The sequence below is a fragment of the Sceloporus undulatus genome, chromosome 3 (assembly GCF_019175285.1).
Source record: "Sceloporus undulatus isolate JIND9_A2432 ecotype Alabama chromosome 3, SceUnd_v1.1, whole genome shotgun sequence".
NCBI classification, from domain to species: Eukaryota; Metazoa; Chordata; class Lepidosauria; order Squamata; family Phrynosomatidae; genus Sceloporus; species Sceloporus undulatus.
The window spans coordinates 50,526,308-50,545,866 of NC_056524.1; the positions used below are offsets into that span (position 1 = coordinate 50,526,308).

General features: G+C 39.4%; 1 protein-coding gene across 2 annotated transcripts in view; it reads right to left on the minus strand.

Moving 5' to 3' along the window:
* CADM2 (cell adhesion molecule 2) overlaps positions 1–19,559 on the minus strand; it is a 576,201-nt gene that overhangs the window by 108,680 nt on the left and 447,962 nt on the right. For both annotated transcript variants that reach the window (XM_042460622.1, XM_042460621.1), the window contains exon 6: positions 4,934–5,024. In XM_042460622.1, coding sequence (XP_042316556.1) covers positions 4,934–5,024 — 91 coding nt within the window. The remainder of the gene's footprint in view (positions 1–4,933; positions 5,025–19,559) is intronic.

The following is a 19,559-nucleotide window of genomic DNA, read 5'->3' on the forward strand; positions in this document are numbered from 1 at the left end:
TTATTATTATTATTATTATTATTATTATTATTATTATTATTATTATTATTTTAGCCCACTTTTACCTTTTGGATTGAGGCGAGTTCCAAGCAAAAAACAAATCAATTACAAATACAAAGTCATAAAATCACAATCCCCATTCTCAACAAAACCAACAAATTATTTAGTCTAAAAACACTTCAGATTAAAATTCCAATCTAAATTAACAATTACAAAACGGGTAGATAGTAATAGCGGCTATAAACAGACAGAAGGGCAGTCTAATTAGATGTTGGAATTAATCAGGGAAGGCCTGCCGGAAAAGATCTGTTTTAGCTGCCTTTTTAAAAGCTTCAAGAGTATCAATCTGATGGATCTCATCTGGCAGGCCATTCCACAGTTTAGGAGTGACTGATGAAAAAATCCTCTGGGACATCGTGGCTAGCTTGGTCTTCTCTATTATAAGTAATAACCAACACCTTGTATCGTGCCTGGAAGCTGATTGGCAGCCAGTGAAGATCTTTTAGGATAGGTGTTGTATGGCCTGACCTGGATTTCCCAGCGACCAACCTGGCTGCCATATTTTGAACTAACTGAAGCTTCCGAATTTGGCACAAGAGTAACCTCATGTAGCGTGCATTGCAGAAATTCAGATGAGAGGTTATCAGGGTGTGTACCACAATTTCTAGGTTGCCCGGCTCCAGGTAGGGCCACAGCTGGCGTATCAGCCGAAACTAATAGGCTTTCCTGGCCATTGCATCAATCTGTGATGACAGATGAAGAAACGAGTCCAGGAACACCCCCAAGCTGCGAACACAGTCTTTTAGGGGAAGTATGGCTCCATCCAGGACCGGGTGATATATCTCCAAACCCGGATTTGAGTTCCCTATGGCAAGTACCTCCATCTTACTTGGATCCAATTTGAGTTTGTTTTCCCTCATCCAGTCCATTACTGACTTAAGGCATTCATCCAGAGGAGAGATGCCTTCCTTAGTCACTGAAGCAGTTCGAGACAGAGAGAAATAGATTTGGGTGTCATCAGAGTACTGATAACACCCCACCCCATGTCTCCAGATGATCTCACCCAGCGGCTTCATGTAAATGTTAAACAACTTTGGGGACAGAATAGCTTCCTGAGGGACACCCGACTTGAGCTCTTTCTTGGACAAATAACTGTCCCCAAGCGACACCATCTGGAATCTGCCTGAGAGATAGGACTGGAACCACTGCAAAGCAGTGCCCCTGATTCCCAACTCTCTCAGGAGTTTCAGAAGGATACCATGGTCGATGGTATCAAAGGCCGCTGAGAGGTTCAAGAGCACCAACAGAGTCACATTTCCCCTTTCGATGCCCGGACGGAGATCATCAGCTATGGCAACTATGGCAGTCTTAACTCCGTACCCTGTTCTAAAGTCGGTTTGGAAAGGATCTAGATAATCAGCTTCTTCCAAGACTGGAGCTGAATGGCGACCGCTCTCGATCACTTTATCCAAAAATGTCAATAAAGAAACTGGTCTATAGTTTTTTGTGGGTTTTTTGGGCTATGTGGCCATGTTGTAGAAGGGTTTATTCCTGATGTTTCACTGGCATCTGTGGCTGGCATCTTCATCTCAGGGAAGGCTTTTTAATAGTAGTTTAACCACTGCTGTTTTCAGACTAGCAGCCTAGGGAATGGAAGGCAGCCTTCCCTGAGGGTAGTGTTGATTATAGATTTCAATAAATTCATAGTACCCAGTCTTTTAAAGTTGGACATGCCTTGATCTCACTCTAGGAAGGTCTTTTATAGTCAAAACAGACTGGCATAGAACTGGAGTCCATACTTTGCCCCCATCCACCTGCTACTGAATGAAGACAAAACAACAGACTCAGATTAAACATGGGCCTAACTTTATTTAAGTTAAACCAGTCTGCAATATGGGAAACACAGTTGGCTGTGCTAATGGCAAACAGTGCAGACCCAGAGGTCATCCCATGAAGGAAATTTAAGAATGAAGAAATTCAGGTCAAAGGCTCATGAGACAATATCCCATCGTATCCTGTCAAAGCTATATCTCCAGTTGGGTACAGAGAGGTGACGTCCTGCCTAGTGGACTATATAGAATTGGTTAGGTCTTGATGTGCTTTATCTGTCTGTTCCCCCAAGTCATGTCCACAGAAGAGTCCATCCCTAGGTGAACAAATCCATGATGCTCCAAAGATGTTTACTAGAAAGTCCAAATCTGCATACTCTCTTTGGACTTCATTGTGTTACCTAATCTCAAATAGCCAAATCTAAAACCACAGAACAAATAAATGCCCATTTAAACAGTGGTTGAAATAGTCAAAGGAGGTTATCACATGGAGGGTCAAAGTGTCCTTATCCCATCCTTAACCAGTGGTATTCACATTTATCTGAAAAGAGCAATGGACTCATCATTTGGTATTAATGGGAATTTCTGTTAATACCAAATGATGGGTCCATCAGGATAAGTGCATGGGCATGTGATAATTTTCTCCCCAATCACACAAATACCACAAGTTAAGGTCAGGAGCAATCCACTTTGCTACAGTCTGATAATCTCCAAAGTAACTAAAAAATAAATGCTGCTTCCAAGTGACACAAGGGAGTTTATCGCACTTACCTTAGAACGGCCCCTGAGCATTCTTAAAGGTGACGTTCCTGGAATGGGAGGCGGTGGGGAACGCTGTATATCGCACAGCGAGAACACTGCCACCACCGCCGAGCATTCCCCTTCCGTTCTGGGAGCCTTCTGTTCTGTTCTAGAGGGCCGATTTTTGAGAACGCTTGAGAAAGCGTTCCCAAAAATCAGTTCTGGGGAACGCTCCCAGAACGGAAGGGGAACGCTCGGCAGCAGCGTTCTCGCTGTGCGATATACAGCGTTCCCTGCCACCTCCCATTCCAGGAATGGCCCCTTTAAGAACATTCAGGGGCTGTTCTAAGGTAAGTGCAATAAACTTCAAGATGTAGTAAGTGGGGAAAAAATGGATGTGATTGTTGGCCAATTCAGATATCCTCCTCAAAACTTCCTACTTAGCTCCAGATGTAGAGACTGGATAAACCCAGGATGAAACTAAAATGAATGGGGATGCTGTTGAAGAGTTGGAACTGGGTGTGGATGTGTACACACACAAGAGATAAAGAGTAAAGACTGTCATGGTAGAAATAAACCATGAATGACAGTCTTCTCTTTCACTAACATCCCCAAGATAGGAAGAGAAACCACTTAAGAATCTCCTTTATCTGTCTGGCACATGGAACTTTCCAATGATAACATTCTCTCTGTTGCAGCAGAGGAGTCAGAGCATGATAAAAAGGATGACACTATATGTTTCGCCACATGGAAACACAAGAAAGATCAGGAGGAAGAGTGGTATTCAAAATAAAGATGCAGTGACCATGAATGTGGTTAATGGGCACAATATATCTCCTCTTCCTCCTCCTCCTCTCTATCCCAAACACATTTTCTAAATCTCTGATTTAGATTAAGATATTTATGCCCATTTGTAAGAAATTTTATTTCTAGCATTCTTTTTCCCCTCAGTTGATTTTTCTTGAATCTGTGTCTTGTGAACCCTCACTTGGGCTGCGTCTACACTGCAGAAAATCCATTTTTACACCACTTTTATACAGCTTATTTTTCTTGGCAGCAGCCATTTTAGCTCATTCCAGAATAAAAGTAACACACTGCCAGGGAGGCACATTTCATTTAAGGAAATACTGTTTTAAAATAAATCAATCCTGGGAGGTGGATTTAAAAGTCTCTGATGATACTGGGACAGACAGAAAATATTATGGAATTAACAATAAATCATATGGATCTGTAAAATAAAATTGGAACAGACAGGACCACATCAGGGACATTTTGGATACTTTCATCAATGTAGAAGAACCCTTAGTTTCACTTCACCAAACAAGTATCTGATTACTTTTATTCTACTATCTTGATAATAACTGTGAAGGCACCATCCTATCTAGAACATAACCCCATATATATGCATATTATAATTTTGGCATTTGGTAAACATAACAGTTTTCAGGCCAGCTCTCTAGGAAATAATAGCTTTCCATCCAATAAAATAGAGCCAAGGCCACAATGAACTCCTTGCACTACAGCAAATGTGTCCTTTCTCATTCATATTCTGGAGGATCTATTCCCTAAATATGGACAAAGAATTTGCAGACACATATAGATGTTTGTTCCAAGCTAGTGTGCTCACATATTGTTTGCATTTTATTTTGAACAACTGGGAGTTGTTAGGCTAAAGGATAATAAAAGGATTTTTTAAAAAATAGGGGAAAAAACCACACAGAAGGATTATATTGAATAAATTTTATTTAAAGGGGGTATTTTGAATTATCCCTCCAACTTAAGGATTCTATGTAATATATCCAAATATAATTCTACAATAATTTTAAATGTATTTGTTAAGAAACAAGTAAACAAAATTCCTAGGAAATCTTGAAAGTATACAGCATCACTCTCTTAATGTTGTTTTTAAAAGTGGGATGGTAGGAAAGATGATTTGCATATATCATTAAATTTGCAATTACCATGTAAATGACAACCGAAGTAGGCACAGAGTTCAGCACTTTATTTGAAAAAAAAAGAGTTGATTTTAGAAGATTTTTCATCAGATGTGAGGCTTTACTCTGAGAATATGTACCCATCATCAGTCTGATAGGAACAGCAAATAAGCCTGCAATCCTTTCAGGTTGAAATGGCATTTAAAAAAAATGCACAGCAGAAATCCCTTCCTGAACTAAAATAAATGACAAAGTAAAAGACCAGTCTTCCATAGACACTTAATGAAGACATGCTTCAAGGAGTTTTCTGTACCAGAGATCAGTTTACACCCCAGAAGAAGAGAAAAACAGTAGAGCTTTGCAGTCAGAGACTGCAATCAAAAGAGAATAAATAATATAACAAAATATATTGCTTGTTAAATCACTTACAGCGGTTTTCCTTTGGATTCACAAATCAAAGTTATAGATTGTCCTTCTTCTGGCCACAATGTGGAAGGTATTATTTTAACTGAAGGGATATCTGGAAGAAAAAAATACTTAATTACATTAACATTGCATATCAAAGATTCTATGCAAATTAAGAAAGCAACATTACACATTATTTGCAGGCAAGTTTTATTACTTGATGTATTGAATCTTCTTTTTTTTGCCAGCTCTGAGGCTAGATGGCATATAAGTTAATGTAACGATTTGCTGATAGACTGCAAGCTTCAACCATTGAACACCATTGAATGGGGTGAGTGGATGAGTTAGTGAACTTACTAGAAGGCATGACAATTCAGCCACACCACTATCAAGGCTGCCTTTGTGGTACCATGATTTTGAACAGATACCATTGCTCAGTACAGGAGGTGCCACATATGGCTTTTGAGAGGTGGTGTTATGATTGGCTATGCACCCGCCTGCTTCTGGACTACTATAGGATTATATTCTGCCATTTGGCAGTATGGAATGGTAGAAACTGTGATCTTCCAGCAAATAGTCTGCCCAAATAATGACTGAGTCCAAATAGAAAATAAAGATTTCCCTATATTACTGAAGAATTGGTTTGAGTGCACGGTTATCCTACATTAGCATTTACAAATCTGGAATTGAAAGGTAAAATACAAAAAAACGATTTACTGAAAATGAATAACAAGCACTCCATGCAATTCTTTCTTTGTAGACTAGAAAAAAATGACTGCATTAAGAGTACATTTAAATAAGCATGTTTACTGCCATAGTAATCTAAAATAATAATAGAAACCCTTTGGAAGGCTTTTAGATTTTTTTTTTAAAAAAAATACCTTGGTACAGGCATTACAGAGGATATGATTTCTGGAATACAAAATAATGTCTCTCCACAAATAGATTATTATGTTTTGATTTTTTAAAATGTTAGCAAGCCATTTTGATGGAAAAGGCAGATAATATTACCATGCTGTAGTATATAAACTGTGTTAAACTTTAAATGATAACTTCTTTTTCATGTAATTAACTTTCATTATAAAAGTTTGGTCTGTCACACACTCTGATTCAAATATCACCCCAGAAATGGAACCAGCAGGAAACATGTTAATTAATGTACCTACAGAGAGAAGTCAGCTAAGCTCAATAGCTCCAGCTAACTGATATTCAGCTGTGGGTGTGGTAGGTACACAGCTAGTAGGGGAGGGGAACCTGGCTGATGGAGTCCAGTTTATTCTTTAACTGTCTCTTTGAGTTCTTCTCTTCTCTTATAAAACCAAATGGAATTCACTATATAAATAAGCAAAGGCCTAAGGTTAAAATGGGAATGATATCTAGTACAGTCGGTGTGGCATAGTGGTGTGAGTGTTGGACTACGACTCTGGAGACCAGGGTTCAATTTCCAGCTTGTCCATGAAACTCACTAGGTAACTTTGGGCAAATCACATGCTCTCAGCATCAAGGCAATGACAAACCTCCTAAATAAATCTCACCAAGAAAACCTCATGATAGATTCATCTTAGGGTTATCTTAAGTCAGAAACGACTTGAAGGCACACAGAGAGACATAGTCAATAGAATCAGAGAACAGTCATTCCAGTGCATATTGCAAACATATACAGCATTTAGATCTGAGATATCCTTCAGCTCCTACAGTCACCTTCCTGAGATGAAGATAAGGAAAGCCTGCCCTGTTTTTCATTGTAGGCAATTAGCCAGAATGGGTTTTGTGCTCCCTACTGATTTTCAGGAGAGTTAAGTTTATCACACCAGTACCTGTAACATTCTCATATAGTCCTGGAAACGCTGCGACTCGGAAAGTTTGGAAAGCGGAAGGCTGCAGGGAAATGCACACAGGCAGAGGCAACCCTGCCTGCCTGGCACACACACACACACACACACACACACACACACACACACACACAGGCATCCCTGGCTGCCTCACACACACACATATAATACACACACACATACACACACACCTGGTTTCCATAAGGACTGCTCCCTTTCCCTGGCTTCTCTTTTGTCTATTAGATGCCCAATATATGGGGGGGAGGGGGAATTCTCCATCCAAAAACATGCTACGGAGATGTTTACTTTGTGATCATTCTTTTTCTCGGGGGAAAAAAAGTATTACATGAATGGTTTTTGTGGGTTTTTCGGGCTATGTGGCCATGTTCTAGAAAATTTTCTTCCTGACGTTTCACCAGCATCTGTGGCTGGCATCTTCAGAGAATGCTTTGCCTGGAAAAAGTTGGGTGTATATATACTGTGTGAGCCTGGGAATGCAGGAGTGATTTGCATGTGTATTGTCCTGTGCTGATGGCCGGCCTCAGGCTGGGAGTTGCCCCTGCATCTATTGCCTGTCTTGGGAGTGAGCCACAAGGACAGCAGGGTTCTGACCCATTTCTAGCCAGAGAAGACTTGGGCTGCTCTTTCATAACCATCTATTCTGGGCCTTGACTAGTTATTTTGTATCTAGGAGATTCTCCCAGAGGCCCAAATGGTGAAGGAGCCTTAGTTACAAGCCACTCAGTGACATCTTGCTTGAGAGATAAAAAGACGTGGTTCCATGCCCTAGGCTTGAACCTCACCTCTACAGTGTCAATTGATACCATTTGAGATTTTTCTTCCATGGGAATTAGGCAATAGAGAATCATGGGGAAATTTTCCACAATTCAATCAGGGAGGCTCAGTTTAACCAAGGGAATGATGTAGACATAGTATATCTTGATTTCAGTAAGGCCGTTGATAAAGTCCCTCATGACATTCTTGCAAACAAGCTAGTAAAATGTGGGACAATGCAACTGCTAAATGGATTAGTAATTGGTTGACAGGCCAAACCCAAAGGGTGCTCAGCAATGGTTCTTCTTCATCCTGGAGAGAAGTGACTAGTGGGGTGTCACAGGGTTCTGTCCTCAACATCTTTATCAATAAACTGGATAAAAAAATTCAAAATGATATTAATAGATTAGAAAGCTGGGCCAAAGCTAAAAAAATGAATTTCAGTGCTGAGAAATGTACGGTACTGCACTTAGGGCAAAAAATTAAATAAAAATGAAATGTATAGATATAATGGGGGACATCTGGTTTAATGAGACTACATGTGAAAATGATGTAGGAGTCTTAGTAGATTACAAGTTGAACATGAGTCAACAATGTGATGTAGCAGCTAAAAAGGCCAATGAGATTCCGGGCTGCATCAACTGAAGTATAGTATCTAGGTCAAGGGAAGTAATAGCACCACACTATTCTGCTTTGGTCAGGCCTCACCTGGAATACTGTGCCCAGTTTTGGGCACCACAGTTCAAAAAGGATGTTGACAAGCTTGAGCGTGTCCAAAAGATGGCAAGTAAAAGGTCTGGAAACCATGCTCAGTGAGAAGCAATTTAGGGAGCTGGGTATGTGTCGAGTCGTGCTTGTAAGGGGAGGAGGTTCCAGGAGTGAGGAGCAGCAAGCAAGAAGGGACGAATCTGGGACGGGGCCGTGGAAATCCTGGGCTGGGACAGGACACCTTGGCTACCAGAATGGAGGGAACGAGTGGGGATGTAGGGAGAAAGAAGTTCAGAGAGATAGGGAGGGGCCAGCCCATGCAGGGCTTTAAAGGTGGGCAGGAGAAGCTTGTACCAAATGAGGAAGGGAAAGGGGAGCCAATGAAGGGATGACAACAGGGGGGGAGACATGGTCATACCGGCAAGCGAGTGAGATAATACAAGCAGCTGAGTGCTGAACAGAAGTCAATGGGTGGAGGTGAGAGAGAGGAAGCCCTGCCAAGAGAAGGTTGCAGTAGTCAAGTCGAGAGACCACTAGGGCATGGACCAACGTCTTTGCAGTAGAAGCAGAGAGATATGGACGGATTTTGGAGATATTATAGAGGAAAAATCTACAGACCATGGCTGTGGTCTGAATCTGAGGGATAAATGACAGAGAGGAATCGAAAATATAACCAAGACTATGGGCTTCCTGGACCAACTGAATAGAGAGGTTATTGACAGAGACAGAAAAGGAATATTGAAGGGTGAGCTTAGGAGGGAAGACAAGAAGCTCTGTCTTGGACATGCTGAACTTCAAGCGTCGATGGCACATCCAGTGGGAGACAGCTGTCAGACAAGATGAAACTTGCTGCTCAAGCCCTGGCGAAAGATACAGCTGGGTATCATCGGCGTACAGATGATAAGAGAAACCGAAAGAGCTGATAAGTTTGCCAAGAGACAATGTGTATAGAGAGAACAAGAGGGGACCCAAAACAGAACCCTGAGGAACTCCAACAGATAGGGGAACAGAGGACGAAGTCTGGCCACCCGAGACCACTGCAAAAGATCTATCTGACAGGTAAGATTTAAACCAATCGAGAATGGAGCCCGAGAAGTCAAGATCAGAAAGTAAGTCAACAAAAAGACAGTGGTCCACGGTGTTGAAGGCCACAGATAGGTCGAGGAGGACAAGGATGCAGTAAAGGCCATTCGCCTTGGCCCACAGGAGATCATTCGAGATCTTGGTGAGGGCCGTCTCTGTGGAGTGCCGTGGGCAGATACCAGATTGGAAAGGGTCTAAAATGGAATTGGTTTTGAGAAACTCAAAACAGCGAGAGTAGACAACTTGTTCCAGAACCTTAGAAAGAAAAGGAAGAAGAGAGATCGAGCGATAGCTAAACAAGGAAGAAGGGTTGAGAGAAGATTTTTTCAGAATAGGGGAAACTAGAGCGTATTTAAAGACCGAAGGGAAGGAGCCAGAAGAAAGAGCCAGAAGAAGGAAGGAGAACAAAGCTATGTCTCTGAATTCTGTCTTTAGTACAAGGTATGTTCACAAATTTGGTTTCACAAAATTAAAGCGTCTCTCTGTGTTTGTGTCTCTCTGTGTGTTCACATGCATGCTGAGTTAAAAATATTTTATGTAGACAAAGCAGTAAAATGAGATTAGGCTGTATATAAAATAAGTGCTGTATATATTACAAATTTCTATAAAATCTCTATCCCATCCTACCTGTTCTTTCCCCATGGCTCCAAAGTTTCTGCAAATTTCTCTCTATACCAATACTAATATGACGGGGGAGGAGTGGCCTCTACCTACAGATAAACTCTTATGTGAAAAAAATAATTATAGGGACAAATATTCCATGCTGCAATTGATTGCTGCTCTCCATTTACAGGGACCCCATGGAATTTTAATATGTACACAACGAGAGATTGCTTCATCATATTAGATACAAAACCTACCCACGATCGCAATTTACTTACTTAAATTCATGGGTATTACAACAACGTATATTAAAAGACAAGGAGTGATCTAAGTAGAATCTGAGAAAGGATATTAATAATAATAATAATAATAACAATAATAATAATAATAGTAGTAGTAGGATTTATTTATATACCGCCCAATCACTGGGAATCCGAGTGGTTTACAACAGTGACATCCAAAAGTCAGATATAATATCCCTTTCTATACTGCAAAATAAAAATTGTCCCAAGAAAGATTTTCACACAAGTTGGGATCATTTTAAAATATTGTATCTTGATATTTTCTTGCTTTAATAAAATATCCTTATCTATAACAATGTAAAACATTTTATATTGAAATGTTTTACAGTGAACAGTGAAATCTGAAGCATAAGCTTGTTTAATCCATAGCTTCATTATTATAAATGTGTCATAATAAAAATATAGAAACATTTAATTAATTTTCTCATAAACTTCTTGAACTTGATGTAGAATATGCATCACTATCATAAACTGGTTAGCAGAGATTGCAACAGTTTAGTCATTATATTAAGAAATAGTTATAATAATGGACAAAACAGAGCAATCACACTGTTTGGGAAGGGAAGCAATGCATGAGCACACATAGGGGTCATTCAGACATCATTTTTTTTAGCAGAACGATGTGAATAACCTCATTCACACATTCCGGGTTTCTTATTCATACTATGGAATCTCATGTCTGCTCATCTCTTCAAGTTGCTCACACATGGAAGCACTCAAATAAACATGTAGTTGAGGATGTGAATGTATTCAAAACATGTTGAAGGCATGCAGATTTAATCCTGGGTCTATTCACATTGGTTATTCACACTGCTGAAGATGCAAATGTTTAAAAAAAAATTGGGAAAAAACTCCAGTATTGATTATTTTGGGTTAAGTGAGATTTTTGGCAGCCCTCCCCACAAACTTAATCGGGTGCATTCTGGATGTATGTGAACAACAAAGATTCAATCTATATTCATCGTGGATTATTTTCACCAACCAAATAACCCCATAGAGTCCTCTGTTACCGAATCATGGCTTGATGAGGTGGCAGCTGAATTTCTGCACCAGACTGACATAAGTAAAACTGAGAATGCTTGATTTTTAATGCACTTTTAAAATGCACTTTCTAACCCCCAGCCCCATTTATATATGCATATATGGTGTGCTAAACCAGATGTTTAAATGACCAATACCTATAAAAACTGAAAACACAACATTTTTTTTACTTAACCTATGTGCCAGTGGTGCTGGAGATGAGTACTAAGGACACCATGCACAGCTAAAAAGATGAATAAATGGGTCCTAGAACAGATCAAGCCAAGATGACTAAACTGAGGCCGTCATACTTCACCCACATAATGAGAAGGCAAAAAAAGGCATTAGAAAAGAATATGATACTGAGGAACTTGGAGGGTAGTAGAAAGAGAGGAAGACCATGTGCCTGATGGATAGACTCAATCAGGGAGGGATCTAAGCCTTCAGGATCTGAGCAGAGAGGTAGAGGATAGAGGGACTTGGAGACGTCTTATCCATAGGGTCGCCATGAGTCGTTTTACTGCTTATGTGTCTTTAAGACAACAATTCTTTCTCCTTTAAAATCCTATCACCCTTTGCCAATGTATGTTCTCGTTAGAAATACAAACATTTTTGTAGTACCCCTATGTTCTCTGTTAGGATCACATCAGTTTCCCAATTATGTCATTCAAAATTGAGTTCATTTATCTCAGTCAGAATTGAGTAGTTTTAAACTGTAATTAGCAAAGAGTGTATATACTTTCAAAATAACAAACTGGACACATCTGTATGGTTTATCTGTAACTGGACAATAGTACACATAGCAACACTTGATGTGGTAGTCATTTGGGTAGTGTTTATGTGCACTTTTGGGTTTTTTTGCAAATAATCCTGGTGCCCTACAATTGGTTTCCTCTTGGTATTCTGCATTTGATATTCATTTTTAATTAGAAGTACTTCTCTTCTTTCACGGCTTGTTAACACTTTCATTTGGGAAGCATAGCTTTCATTAGCCCTGTGAATAATCACTATTCATTCCAGCAAAGTCCATTTCTTGCAATAACCTTGCTCTGACCTGATTATCAGTTAAACTACAAAAAACAGTGTCTAATTAGCCCATCAGTTCATGTTCAAATTCACATGACCTATCTTTATTACAAAGGTCTCTAACATAAATGTCTGCTGTCTTCCCTGACTACATCTAAAAAAACATTGCTTACCCTCGATGTGCCTATTCGATCTTGCTATGGAAGTCCCAAAGCACCAGGAAACGCCCCTGAATTTCTCTGATTTCACTAGGAAAACTGATTAAAGCAGCTTCATTGGGTTTACATCTGACAACCTTTTTCTATTTGTACCAAACAATAGCAGAAAATGCAATACTGTTAGTTACAGATTATTTCCTGGTTTAAATCTCATATGAAAGAAAAAATACATTTCTAGAATACAAAGTCTTACAAAATATAGAATTTGCCATGAATCTGGACTCCTCTTCAGGCACTTTGTAATCATAAGTGAATGGTCCACACCTGCCCCATACACACCAATATACATGACAACCATACTGTCTGTCTTTTATTTATTTATTTATTTATTTATGTATGTATTTATAGCGCTGTAGCTGTCTGGCTGATATGCAGTTGGCATTAGTCTGAAACAAGGCCTAATTTTATTTGTAAACACTACATCAGGTAATGGGAATTAATTGCTTTGGGGAAAAAAAAATAGCTTTCCAAGCTCTAGTGTATTACATATTTTAAGTGAATAGGCTCCTTTGTAATTTTGAGAAAGTCCATAGCATTAGGGAAAATGTCAAGCTGAGAAGTAGAAACAACACATTGTGCCTGCACCAGTCATGGAATTCAACTAAGATCTTTCATGAGTAAGAGATGGAGAACAAGATATAGAATAAAGTGAATCAGTTAACAACATCTAAAGCAGACACATTCTATTAGCTGTTGAATGGTGAGTCAACACATAGGACTTTATCGCATCGTCTCCAGTGCCTTACTTACCTCTTCCGAATTTCAGCCAAATCCAGAAGTTAAGCTGATTTTATCGCCTGGACTTTTCCCTCAAGACAGCTTCCCGTTGCCTCCAGTGTTGAATTCAGGCCCTGTAAGTCACTTCGATGGCCATTTTTTCCAAATCAAAAGCTTCAGAAACGATTTACGGAGCTTGAATTCAACACTGGAGGCAACAGGAAGCTGTCTTGAGGGAAAAGTCTGTATGAGAAAATCAGTGTAATCTCCGAATTTGGCTCAAATTCGAAAGAGGTAAGTTGGGCACTGGAGGAGGTGTGATAAAGTCCATAGATAAGTATAGCTGATTCAATAGATGTTGTTGTTATTGTTATGTGTGTTCAAGTTATTTCTGACTTAGGGTAACCCTAAGGCAAAACTATCATGGAGTTTTCTGGGGTCAAAGTCACCCATTGGATTTCCATGGCTGAGTGGGGAACTGAATCCTGATCTACAAAGTTGTAGTCCAAAGATCAAACCACTGGCTCTACCAAAGCTTGGAAAAATTTGTTTGTTTGCTTGTTTGTTTGCAATACTGTTATAGGCTGGATGCTACACTTTGAATGAGTATTTTGTCACACTCAAAATTTGCAGTGGGGAATAGAACAGGGTTAATTCAAAAGTGAGTATACACAGCTAAGAAATAATGCAGTTTAAGTGAATAAGAAATGTGCCAGGTAAAGGAACAGTGAAATAATAAAACATGGGGGATGAAGTCCTAGCTTGCTGGCTAAAAGGTAAACAAAAAAAGATAATGAAAACCATTAAGACAGAACTGACAAGCTGAGAGCTATAGCAAATAATTGATGTAACCAGATCTAGAGAGTAGTGACCTTGACGGAGGTCCAATAAAAGACTGCAGTGAGATGGGAGCTTGAAAGCAGAAAGCCAAACTGGAGGTTGGTAGAATCATTCAGTGAAATCTCTTACTGCTCATTGATTCAATGGGCAATAAGAAAAAGTTTGATGCACTGATTGGTTGAGATAATATAAATAAAGCCTTATGAGAGAAAATCTGTGTGCGTGTGTGGAGGGCTGGTTCCGTAACAGACTGTGCTAGAAGACACAATGCTATATGCACTCCTCAGAATGGATGAGAATACTATATTTATGCAGGTCCAAACAGATAAGAGTTTAATTCTATGTAACAATAGCTATGCTGGGTTAATGAAATATATTGAGATGCCTCTTTAAGATGTAGAAATTCTTCTACACATGTGATGTGAGATATATTAATGTATAATCAGCTTTTTGTAAGATGTTGCTCACTTACCAATGTAACTTACTATGTGTCTTAAATGTCTGAGAGATGCCCCTTATAAAAGATAATATGCATACTTTGGCAATGTAATGTCTATCTGAACAAGATATAAAGTCAATGACAAGTACACTATGTAAAATCCATGATAATAGAAATAGGACTAGAAATGTCTGTGTGATACCCAATTTAGCAGAAAGGACTAATTCAAGCAAATTTAATGATAGACAGGGTCTCTTATGTCTAGCAGACAGTTCCAATGCTAGCAGACAATCCTAACTCCTCAGATAATTGTCATAGACACTAAATGATAATAACTTTTTATTGAAAGAGAATGAACCAAGTCATTAAATACTTCAGGGCACATACAAACTACAGAAATTATAACTATACTGAAAGATGTATGGGGGCGATTCCCTCCCCACACACACACAAATAAATGCTGCATTTCAGAAATGTTCTTGTTTTCCTGCATTCTTCACTCTCCACAGAATATCTCCTATTATTACACAACATGAATGCTCATTAGAAAAGCTTTATTTAGTTCTTAAAAATGATATGAATAGTTGGATTCAATTAGGTACTTTCAAGAAAGCTAATATCCTTAATCCCTTTGTGTTCAGCTCTTTAAATGCTTGATTGAAAGTTCTGAGAATGCTTAAATATACACCTGCTGTCTCTCCTTTACAGCCCTTGAGTGTCAAAGCTTGATTCTACAGAGGTTCTTTTTCTCTCTCTCCCCCTCCCTCTCTCACTTTAACATTAAAACAGTTTGAGATGATAGGTCTTTTTTCAGACCTTCCAAATTTGAGGGGAAAAACATGTCTGTGTTGAATAAGCAAAACCGAGTTAAAGAATTCCAAGGAAATAGACAAAAAAAAAAAAAGCATACAGTATACTTTGTATTAATTCCTTGCCAAAAGGTAAACACAGTCCGTCCTATTAATGTCCAACTATGGGACTGATGTTCATGTTATGCGGCCTACAAATTAAATCTATTTATATGCTGAAATAAATCAATCCCCAACCCTAGCAGTCATAAAAGTAAACTAATAAAATGAGTAAAATAATAGTTTATTCGTCAGTGTGTACAAATCTGCATTAATCTTTTATACCTTATATTTTACTAGTAAATTATCTCTCCACTTTTGTTTCCAAGCTATTCATATATTTCTGTGTTCTTTGAAAATATCAGACTTCGTACAGACATAACATTTAGGCCCTGATTTGTGCGCCTAAGAAAGTCTAGGGATTCTGAACTATGTTGAGATTCCACAGAATCTGTTCTACATTGTATTGTTGATAATGACAATTCACATTATTTTCAACAGCATTGCTTCAGTGACAAATTTACCATTCAACTCAAGGTTCTATTTGAAGGGCAGTGCTAATAGCTTTCCAGATTATCTACCCTTGCTGGTGGTGAGGAAGTTCCACACTATGTGTTCTGGGTTCCCTAAACCCAGCTGCTCCCTCAGGATGCAGCAACTATCCTAATTTGAATGCTGAAGAGTATATGCCCGACTGGGAGGGTGATGCCTTCTTAATTTGAGGCAGAGAGGAGAAAAGGTCTTGATCTGGCCCTGTTTAGCTTTCTTGAGTTGATGCAGCTGTTGTTGATGACTACAACCACTGTGTTTGATCACACACAGTCTCATAATGAACCCAGAGAGAAGTCAGCAAAATTGCTGATCCTTGTTCTAGATTAGAGACAGAAAATTGTTGGAGATTTTCTGACAACTTCAGTTGACCAATTAAATGGTTAGCTGAAAAAACAGGAGGTGAATTTTTCACACCTGAGTTTAGAGGACCTTGAGCAGATGATTGGGAGAGGAAGGGTATGAATGATATGAGTGTTTGGGAGAAAATTTTGAGGTAATCATTAGGAAGAGCTACTGGATTCTTTCTGCCCAGCATGCCCAGCTGACTCTTTATAGGAATAGAGATGATCATAGCCAGGATGTTGATACAGATAAGCAAACTAACTATACTTATATAGTGAGCAGCTCCACTTCAATCCATGTTTCTAAGTACAATGCGCACCTTATCCCAATTATAGTTAGGTAATCATATCTAAATTACATGGAGAGAGAAATCCCAGATTCAAGTGGGGTTCAGCAAAAGAATAGGCACTAGGGACCACGTTGCAAACATACAATGGCTAATGGAATTCCAAAAGAAAATCAGCATTTATAGATTAGAGCAAAGCCTTTGACTGCATAGATCATGAAAGGCTATGGAATGCCCCTAAAGACATGGGAGTGCCAACACATCTGATAATCCTGATGAGGAATCTGTACTCAGGACAAGAGGCTACTGTCAGAACAGAACACAGAGAAACAGAATGTTTCCCAGCTGGCAAAGGAGTCACACAAGGCTGTATCCTTTCACCCTATCTGTTCAACTTGTATGCAGAACATATTAAAAGAAAAGCAGGCTTGGGCACAGAAGAAGGAAGAGTGGAAATAGGAGGAAGAAATATCAACAATCTAAGATATGCAGATGGCACTAGCACAAAACCTCACAGACCTGGAGCACCTACTAAGGAAGATCAAAGAAGAAAGTGCAAAGGCAGGCTTATGTTGCACCTAAAGAAAACAAAAATAATGACCACCGAGGGCCTTCACAAATTCAACCTAGAAAATGAAGAGATAGAAATAGTAAAAAAATTCCCATACTTGGGATCAAACATTGATAGAAAAGGAGATTGCAGTCGGGAAATCAGAAGATTAAAAAGGGGGAGGGTGGCTATGAAAGAACTAGAAAAGATTCTAAAATGCAAAGATATACAACTGAGCACAAAAGTTAGAATCATACAAGTCATCGTATTCCTTGTTACCATGTATGAATGTAAGAAAGATGATAGGAAGAAAATCCATTCATTTGAGATGTGGTGATGGAAAAGTGTGCTGAGGATCCCATGGACAGACAAATGGGTTCTAGAACAGATCAAGCCAGAAACCTCCCTGGAAGCCAAGATGACCAATCTGAGGCTGTCATACTTTGGACACATCATGAGAAGGAAGGACTCATTGGAAAAGACAATAATGCTGGGAAAGGTGGCAGGAAGTAGGAAGAGGAAGGGCACATGCTAGATGGATGGACTCAAGTAAGAAGGTCACGTGAGTGGAGTTGCAGGAATTAAGCAGAGCAATGGGGAACAGGGGGTCTTGGAGATGTCTCATCCATAGGGTTGCCATGAGTCATGATCTACTCGAGGGCAGTTAACAACAAAAATCATATCTAGATCTTATAGAAGTTACTTTTTTGGAGGTTCATGGAACTTTAGTAAAAAAAAACTTTTCCAGCTCTGATCACGTCATGTCATCTTTAACCCTAATTAAGTCTGTTTGTACTAAACCTTACTGAAGGAAGGTGTGGTGTAAATCTCCAAGCAAGCTGAAATCTTTTTTCTTGTTGTTAGTGAGGCAACCATGCAGTGCTTATAACACCCGCAGCTAGAACAAGTGTTATGGACCCAAGCATACTAATGCATTGATTACTTGTGGGTAATATTCTTAAGATCTTTTTAATAGCATTTCATATCCTAGAGTGCACCTGCTCTAATCTTGCCTTGCTGAATTCATTTTCCACTATATTTATATTCCTATTTAATTTTTGTGCAGTCTATCAGCAGTTCTTCTGTGTGTGTCACAAAGCAAATTAGTATGATTTCATCCACCATGTATCCAGTTTTGCTTCCACCAGTTTATTTGAATAGTGAACTAAAACTAATGTCATATCTTGATGACTTTATGACTTAACGATGTCTGCATATTTTGAGCTTTAATACATTTTCTGACTTTTTATTATTATGTCACTGAACCACAACAATTCTGAAAGAATTCTGAAAGGTTATGGAGAAAAGGAGCAATAAACATTTTCCACCACCTGGTCCTAAAATGCTCTTAAATCATATTTTTATATAATTCGCTGCATAACTAATTCATCCATTATATTTTGATGAACACTGGAAAATGATATTTTCATATTTTGTATTTTAATGTTATCTGTCTTTCAGATTTCATTTGGCTCCCCCCCCCCCCCGCCCTCGGGAGGATATTTAGTTCAAGTGCACCTGAGGATAATGTGATATTTAAAAGATCAGTATCATAAAATTAAGCTTATATTTCAAGACATACACAAAAATACAGTTTTGATGTGGAGATTCTCTTGTGTAAACCAGTTATAGAACTTCTTCAAAAGTTTGTGCCACATCTCCAAACTATCTAAATAGGCAGCTGTGGAAGAGCAATAACACAGCATAATCCATTTATAATTACCATCCATCTTGTTGGTTACACTCCAGAGTACATAAAATATTCTGCTGTGTGCACTTGGCAATGCTCAACAAGTCTCTTAAAAGTACTAGTGCATATTTTAGTTGCTGTGTCAATGCACTATATAAGAATATGGGGTTGAGTCTTGGTTTTTTTTAACTTTCTCCCTCCCCTGGTGCTGACTGTCATGACCTTGGAGACCCAATTGGTGTCAACACTGGTTTGCCTGTGAGTCCAGTGCTAAAAACCACAAAAAACCAAGTTGGAAGAAAAGGCCACAACTTTTATTAACACCAGCAAACCAGAACAGAAGGGTTGGCACAAAGCATAAGGTCAGGATCTGAAGCATCCAATAACCCCACTGTTAATCGATAAGCAGCATGCCTAGTGACTGCCAGGCGTTGGGATGACCTAAGGGCTAAGGAACGCCAACTGGCCGCCATAACACCAGGTGCTCTCTAGTTCCCAAAGCCCCTAGTCACTGGGAGGCATAACCAAGTTGTGGCCACCGCAATGGCCACAACGCAAGCCCTGCTCGCCCCCAGGTCCCTATTGACTCCCAAACCAGTGCTCCATAGCCCTGGTACCCAAACCAACCAGATCCTGGCTTATGCTGCTGCCCCAAGTTGTGACAAAAACCCAGCACCCTAGCAGAGGGTGGGTGGGAGAGTCAAGCGGCAAATGTATGCGGGGCCTGGCCGCATGGCCCTTAATTAGGCCAAGGCCCCGCCTCCTCACCTGATGGTGATGCTCTTCCTCAAGGGCAGACCAGCCAATGGGCTGCCCTAGA